The sequence below is a fragment of the Parambassis ranga genome, chromosome 14 (genome assembly GCF_900634625.1).
Source record: "Parambassis ranga chromosome 14, fParRan2.1, whole genome shotgun sequence".
NCBI classification, from domain to species: Eukaryota; Metazoa; Chordata; class Actinopteri; family Ambassidae; genus Parambassis; species Parambassis ranga.
The window spans coordinates 20282837-20291473 of NC_041034.1; the positions used below are offsets into that span (position 1 = coordinate 20282837).

The 8637-nt window shown below is 40.9% G+C and overlaps 1 protein-coding gene across 1 annotated transcript; it reads right to left on the bottom strand.

Annotated features, from left to right (window-relative positions):
* zpld1a (zona pellucida-like domain containing 1a) lies at positions 1 to 7784 on the bottom strand. The gene is made up of 11 exons (XM_028421696.1): positions 7537 to 7784; positions 6980 to 7093; positions 6534 to 6754; positions 5967 to 6148; positions 5191 to 5263; positions 4856 to 4953; positions 3407 to 3487; positions 3151 to 3322; positions 2321 to 2423; positions 1917 to 1946; positions 1 to 464 (listed from the first exon to the last, which is right to left on the bottom strand). The coding sequence occupies exons 2-11, from the start codon at positions 7083 to 7085 to the stop codon at positions 289 to 291; spliced, it is 1242 nt and encodes a 413-aa protein (XP_028277497.1). The 5' UTR covers positions 7086 to 7093; positions 7537 to 7784; the 3' UTR covers positions 1 to 288.
* Between the last annotated feature and the right edge of the window lie 853 nt (positions 7785 to 8637).

Genomic DNA, 8637 nt, shown 5'->3' on the forward strand with positions numbered 1-8637 from the left:
CCTGCAATGAAAGCTGTATAGCTGAGGTATAGAATGAAGTTATGAGTGTCCCCTATCTGTTTGTTAAAGCTGCATGACAAATATTTAAATGCAGGTTGAGGCTTGGCCTCCCACATGGTTTAAATCCACCCTCCAAAAAAACATTGCTTTACTTCTACACTAATACAAACTGTACTGACCTGTAAGAGATCTAATTCAACACTCTACACGCACAAACATCGTGTCACATATTGTGTTTCCCCTCGTGTTCCATGGAAGGTTGTGCAGGAGCGGGTTGAGTTCAGGTGCTTAGTTAAAGCCTGGGTTGCGGGCTCCAGTCAGCGTGCTGATAGGGGTGATCTTGCCTTTGAGGAGGGTGAGGGAGAAGATGAAGAAGCACACACTCATGACACCAAGAATGATCACGCCTGAGATGAGCGCACTCGTCACTGTGTTCATCTGAAACACGGGAGCTTTCAGGTGGGCTAAAGCAAGACAAAGAAACAATCAGAACTATTGTCATTCCATCCACCTCTTCAACACTTTCAATATATGCTAAAAAATGAACAAAAACTGTACACAGAAATAGTTACGAGTGACACTCTGGGTATTTCTTGGATCAGTGAGTTTGATTGTTTTTTTTTTGGATCATGAGAAAATGACGTAAAGTGATGAGCCATCATCCACCCAACAGCATGGACCAGAGAATACATAAATATGCATTATAACAGCAAAGGTACCAATTTCTGTAGTGTTATTAGATCATAATAGATGAGGTATCTCTTTTACTCATCTAAAACACTAGTATAATTTGCAACCCATCTTGGCATTTTAATTTATTTATTATAAATAAAGAGAAACTGTCAACTACCAGTCTTTTCTTGTTATTCTGTGTTTCCTGGGGCAACATGGTCTATGCTCTGGCTGTGTCCATAATCCCCCTCTTCTTACTGCCCTACAGTATGTTTAGCTGGTCACACTTTTTGTAGCACTTCTTCCTTGAGCCCAGCACACCTCACATAAGACTGTTAGGCGTATGGTAGTCCTGAAAGTTTTGTTAGTAACTTTGTTTCTTGGGACTGCAGCTGGCTTGAAACTAAACAATGTTTAATTTGATTTCTGGAAAAGATTAGATACCTTGTGTGGCATCTCTTTGTGGGGGGTAGGTGTTTAGTCCACTGACTTGTCAGTTTTTTGCTTTTTTCTGTTCTATTTCAGATCACCCAATCAACAAGGACATTCTTCTGATCCGCTGCAACTGATCATCATGAGCCTATAAGGATGCCTGTTCTCCACCTCTCCCTCTCTCTCCCTCTCCCTCTCTCAGCCAGCAGGATCAGAGCACACACCATACCACATCCCTTAGTTAGGGTTAGGTCTTCTTTAATTTCATTTGTTTTTTTGTCACTTGCATTTTTGCTATACCCCCTCAGCCAGGGTTGTAACGGATAAGTGAGCATGTCATTTTTACCTTTGTGTATTACACTTTTTGTTCAAATAAACCCATTAAGTTGTGCTCCAGTCTCCCTATTGTTGCACAACAAATACATACATAAGGCCTCTATAGTGCACTCAATGTATCCCACATCATGACACCATACTTTTCATATAGTGAGTACAGAGCAGGAAGTAAGAGGGTGATTTTGGACACAGCCTTTCAATTGACCATTAATGTTAAATCTTCATCTTCATGGTTAGGGGTTAAGTTTTTTTCACAGTCTGTGCTGCTGAAGCACAAGCAGGTAAAATGAATGAAAGTAAAATGTACAGGCAGAACTGCTTATTACTAATTGGTCAGATAATAAGAGCGTTAATTGACAAATCAGATGGTTAATGGTTAGACTCTTAAAAATATAAATAAATAAATAAATAAATAAATAAGATTTTAAGGAATAGCACATATAAAGTGTTTCCACACAGAGAATGTGAGGGCTTACCCAGCTGAGAGTTGTTTGTTGGCGTTTCATCTGTGAAAAAAAGAGTAAAGGGCATTTAAGGATGGCAACAATGCACTGGGCTCAGTACAGGATATTTTACTGTCCAATGGCGTGTTAATTTCTAGTACAGTACATGAGACAACAGGATGCCTTCAGGTGCTGTTGGGCTATCTAGGTCTTTCAGATATTTTATCAGAGTCTCAAGTCTCACTCCAGTAACTTTCAGCATATCAGTGCAGATTCAAACAGCCACTCAAGACATAAGAAATAAAAAGGCTCATGCTGCTACGTGATTTTATTGTGTTTTATGTGGGAGAAATACTCCTCAGACAGTAGCAGTGGAACAAGTCAAGAAAAAGAGGTTGGGTGGTGGGAATAAGAAATGCAGTGTGTTCAAACTGTACCACTCCGAGTGATGATAGGCCCGGCAGTCAGGACGGCATTTCCAGATGCAGCGTTTGATTCCTTTCCATCCGAGATGTCTCTCTTTTTCCTGCTGCCACAGATCTATGACGAGGACGACAGAGATGGGATCCACAGGTGAATCACTGTTCCACATTTTCTCCATTTATTCTACTGATGAAATTGTTAATATATAAAGATTTACTGCATAAAACATGGACTCTGGGTGAATTCATGCTACAAGGAACACGTTCATAGATTACAAGGAGCCCTCTGTAGAACCTGATGCCTGTTATGATGACATGATATGGTGAGTTCTGTTATCTATTGCCTGCCCTGCAAGTGTCTGACAGTCTGTGACAGTCAGTATCATCATCAGGAGGGTGAATGTGGACCTCTATATGCAAAGGTGATCAGTAGTGACTGAAAACTCTTAAGACACCTATAAGTGGTGTCATGGAAGGTTTATCCATAATTATACACAGTATCATGGCATTCAAAAAAGTATAATGCAGATCTAATAATGTTCTCATGGTCTCATAGGAAAGCTACCATGAAGCAATATAGGACTTAATGGAATGTACCAAACAATGACATTGTCCATCAGCCTTCAGTATCACCGTCATAAAAACCCAGGACAGGACAGTAGCCTACATCAAGGCCTATATATGTAGATTTGTTTGTCACTGACACAGACAATAACCAGCGACTGCTGAAATACAGACTGTTATAATGACAGAACACTCTGAATGTTAGATCTAGTGAACTGTCCCCTCCTACAGTTTTTCTTGTGATAATAGATTGTTGTGTGTCTGTGTTGTGTGTTACTCACTGGCATGAGCATCGGACAGTCATCCGCCCGACACAGCTTGGTGACACAGTGCAGGAAGACGGTGGACATCTTCTGGTTCTTGTGCTTTACAAAGCGGAATACTTCGAAGGCAAAGCGGCCCATTTGGCTCTTCCCATTCTCAAAGACCGTGGTCTGAGGGTCTTTTTCACAGCTGGCTCAGGAAAGGAAAGATAAGACAGTATGATTAGAAAGGATAACAAGACAAAAATCAGATCTGTGTGCAGATTTGTGTTACCTAAAGAAAAGGTCATAACGGAGGTCGTCATTGGGATTACCGGAGGGGGTGGTGTAACAGTAGTCCATGAGAACGTTCCATCTATTTAACAACAGAAATGTTTCCAGCAGAGGTCAGGGAATTAAATATAGATTGTTTATGTACACAACATGTCTGTGGATGCTCTCATTATCCAGGTCATGTTATGTCCATGAGTTTAAATTGAGTCAACTGAACATAAGAAGTGAGAAAGTCACCAAGGGGAGTGGAAAACAATCCATTATTCCAGTGGGCTCGATTTAAACTCTTGGATGTAGATGTGAATGATATGAACCATAACTATACCCAAATCACACTTATGTAATTCTAAGTCGTGTTCTTAGGCAACGTGTCAGAACTATTGTACACAGCACACATATGCCTCTGCACGTGAGTCACAGGGAGCCAATGGGTTGTGGAGCAGAGAACTTTGACACCAGACACCATGGTTCATTTTCTGAGACACAGCTTCAGGGAAATTTAGAGAGAGACAGGGTGTCTCTATTACTTTTAACATGTTCAATATTTCAAAAATATGCTATTGTTAATTGACTTGAATTACTGTGCCGATACAAATGTCCTGCTTCTGACGGGAGATGTCTCAGTTTCCTTATAAGCTTAAACACCGTGCACTAGAACATATGTAAAATGACACAATAAAAGAAAAGATCTTAAAACTGTACATGGAGGTTACATTAATTAAGACCAACATCTACCCAGGGTTGACTCATTAGATGATTTGACAGAATAATTTCAAGTGACTAAAGAACTATGGGTAAGATGGTAAAGTAAAGGCAAAGATGCTCTTCATCACCACCCCGCAGGTGTGATCAAATGACCACAAGACAAAGACCTCACATAGATCACAGTCATGTTCAAGGTGAAACATCTGACTGTCTGACTGAAGTGAAGCTAAAGGCATTAAAAAATGTATTGTGAGTATTCTGAGAAATGGGTGAAGTTGTGACGATGGTTAAGTTATAGGAAAGCTGGGAAAAGTACAGGCAAGTTTCCATTGCCTGTTCAGACAGTGTTTGTGTTTAAATCACAGATTTCCACCATACTGACTTTGTGTGTGAGTTTGAGGTTATTCATATATTGATCAAATACCCCCCCAAAAAAGAAATAGAAAAAACAAATGTGAGAGTTTGAGATGGGCAATATGTAGGTCAGTGGTTTCCTTCAGATTGTGTTGCTGCAACTGTATCAGTTTACACCTGTGAGTATTGTTCAGGAGAGATAGAATGGGTGCGGGTCAACTTGTCAAAAGGTGAACAATTCAGACGCTGATCGATACGTTTTTCCAATGTGAATATCTCAAGTATTTTGTTCTTATGGTGAGTATAGAAGGTAAGGTGTTTTTATACAGTTAATAGAGAGCATATGATTGTAATTGTAATATGCATGTGACATGGCATGTGCAGTGGATACCTCCTGTCCAGGTTGCTGGCTTTCACAGCAGCAAACACCCGCGTCTTCAGGGTCAAGCCTGCCATGGGGATGGACAGCTGCTGAATGTATGATGAGTCCTGCACATAAAGCAGTTTAATGTCTCAAAAAATGTCCACATCAGCTTGACTAAGTTTCAGCATAATGCAAAAGAATTCCTATTTCAGCTAAGTTTACTATGAAGTCTGAAATAAACTGAGTGAATTTTATATCATTTAAAGGTGATTTGCTGCTGAAGCTCCATAAAAACAATGTCATTTTTGAACAGCCTCAGCTCGCCTGTGCAACAAGATACAGTAAGATAGACGTGAACTTACATTGTAAAGCAGCAGATTCAACGTGCTGATGAAAGTACCATTGCTTTCCTTCACTGAGATGGCAGCTGCTGACCTTCAAACAAGATACAAAAACACCAAAGGACTGAAAAAATGCCCTGAAAAAGGCAATTCAAACACATTCTCCACTTTTGGAAAATAAAATGTGCACTTACATTTTTAATTATAAAGAACAAACATGAATAATTTAGCTCTTCAACACGGCATCGATCAATCTAACAGCATAGAGCGTTCTCTGAATTTAGAAAAAAAAAACGCTACATGAACATTTAGCTTTGTTGCATACATCAATTTTAAAAAATATCATCTGGATCATACCCAATGTATTTTTAAAATAACTACATGTCACACATTAAACTTCTTCAGCTTGAAAAGGTTGAAACCTTGCCTGGAAGCCTGAAAAGATTAGGCTCCAAAGCTTTTTGTGTTGCGTTTTACTTTTAATAATTTGATGAATCATTTTCAGTTTAATTAATTTGACATTCTCACCACAGCTTCAGAAAGTGTAGCAGTGTTGCTATTTAGCCCCAAAATCACAACTGACTCACTCATTTACTTTTGATAAATCCCGCTGGGATCGCTGTACTCTCTGTAATCAGGTGTAAGTTGCCATGGTTACAAATCCCTTCTATGACATTATTTGGAACACATGGCAGCTGTTCCTGTAAAGCATTCGGACTAATATTAAAAACTTGTGTGGGACTTTCCAGTCAAAACAGCTGAGAAGTCGTGGAAGAAAGTGGAAGAGTGATACTTACGAGGCCAGCTGTGTATTGTTGACCAGGTATTCCAAAGGGTAACTGCAGCTGAACTTGTACAGCAGACCTGGCAAGTAGCTGATGATGGTTGGGGGGTCCGGTGTGTCAATGTACCCTGATATGTTTCCAATCTGCACCAGGGACAGGTTTCCATATGCGTTGGGTCCTTGAGCCGTGGACACCTGCAGCAAACAATCAGTGTGGGTACCACTCCTCTTGGCTCACTAACAGACCTCCATTATCCTACTGTGGCCAGAGGTTGATACCATCAGCCATAAACTAATGCATCTCACTAATCCCCATTTCAGTCCTCCTTATCTGAGAACAGAACCTCCAGAAGCTCCTCTGTCCCATCCAGCTCAACAAGGCACAGATATAAAGGAGAGACAGTTTACTCAGCAAAGACACTGTAAACTGGACTTTTCCCATTCGTCATCATGTCAGGGACTCATAGCAGCCCAACAACAACAGTTTGTGTTAAATCTCAGAATAAACGTCTTTATGTGACACATGTCTCACATGCGTTTGCCGGTTTGATGGGTTTGTCTGTAAAACTGTTCTTCTTACCACCAGGGCGTTGCCACAGGACTCCAGTGTTGCCAGGCTGATGCTAAAGATCACGACGGTAGGAAAGGTGTTGTTATTGATGAATCCTCGGCAGTGGGCATCCCCATGGCGACCATTGAGGGCCAGATCGGTGTCGGTGTAGCCAGAGAAGAGAACGGGGCAGAAATTGATCTTGAGAGTGATGGTCTGTACCCCACAGTACACACTGATATCCCTCTCCGCTGCAGTCCAAACACAATTATACACAACATTACGTTGATACAGTATATATATGGACAGGTGCATATATATATATATATATATATATATATATAAATATTAAATTAGTGTGAAATTTTAAATTTGTGAAATATGAATGCATTTCCTCTTTCCAAAAAGCTAATGTAAAGACATTCATACATCTGTTTGCGTCCAGTAATTGTGAATTAAAATGTAAATCCCCTCACCGGGGAAGCGGCTGTGAAAGTTGGCATCACAGTTGAATCCATTGAATTGAGTTCCTACTGAAAAGGCCTTACTAAACAGTAAAAGAATTAAAAATATATGTTCCATTTCAGCACCTGGAAGAGAGGAAGAAGAATGTAATGCAGCTCTAATTTCATTTAATGTAATTTATTAAAGCAGTGAATGCATCTCTCACTTCAGGAAACATGCACATAAAGCAGAAAGTGAAGCCGTTTTTTCAAAGCCATTCTTCCACAAGTGATATAATGTCAGACAGGATTATTTCCCCAAAAGATTTCTGTTATCTGGTAACAATCAAAGCAGTCAAATGTCACATTGAATTATCTGAGTACTTGCAGCTTTGGCATCAAAGTGATAAGAAACGATGCTGGATAATGCCTGTCACTTCATAAATTAGAATGGCTTATCTCTGTGTTCACATCTCATTGTCCCTCTTATCGCATAATTGTTGTCAGTCACAGATACAGAAGAAATGGCTAAATTAAAGGAGTAATTGCACCAAGTTTGTAGCAGATGCTGTTTGAGCAGCAGTACTCACCCTTCCTGAAAGCCAGCAAGTCAGCGGTTCTCCATAAGCTTGGGACAGACGATGGAATGGTCTGCACAGCATCACTACCCAGCAACTAGAAACAAGACTGGGTAGAGGGGGAATAAGGGATCCTACACATAAGAGATTCATTATTTGAACATGTCAACAAAAAAGGGCTGTCCAGAGTGAACATGGGAAAGTCCATCAAATCTGAATGTGTTATACAAATCCTTTCACATCTACAGAAACATGAGCAGGTTTTGAAGTTTCCCACTCATATCCTTTCGGCCCAATCTGGCTCTGTCACTGCTCACAAATGGTTTGACGCCGCAAGAGGTCCAGTAGCGGAGGGAGGGGGGTTGGGAGGAGAGAATTATCCTTTCATCGCTCCGGTGGACCTGGCCTGCTGACTGAGCCGTTCCTTTCTCCCCGGGCCAGTTAGGGAGTTCTGAACCTCACCACGCAGGCTCCCGGGCCCCGGGAGCCTTCGTGGCACTTTTCATGCTTTGTGTGTGGCAGATTTCAGTCAGCACAGCAGCAGGCATACTGCTCAGAAGAGCTGCGAGCTGCTGCCGGCCTCCTACCTGATCCCCAAAATTTGATTTTTGGTCAGAGGACTCCCATCACATCAGGAGGGACAGTGAGAAAAAAAGAAAAGTTCACACATACAGTTTCAGGGGATTGGGCAGTCCCTGCTGTCCCGTCTTCCATATGGAAACATGGATCCTGTGAACATGGAAGAAGAAACAGAGGTTTGGAGCACACAGAGGTTATTTGGTCTAAGCACATGTATTTTCCACTATAAAAACAAAACAAAATAAAAACAAACGAACCTTATTTAACTTTGTGTTTGTATCTTCCTGAGTCTGTCTGAGCACAGTAATAAGGTGTAATCTGCCTTTACCTGATTGGTCAGCTGATGACTTGTCCATCCGTTCTTTGAAAATCAATACATACAAATCAAACAACGCTGGTGATCCTTGGGCCACATGCTCTTCCAGTGCAAACCACTGGACAGTCTCTGCAGCTAAAGACACTCATGAACACTGAGAGTTTGGGAATGGAGCCTTCTTATTTGTAAGGACTTTGCTAATCCACATAAATTGTAAT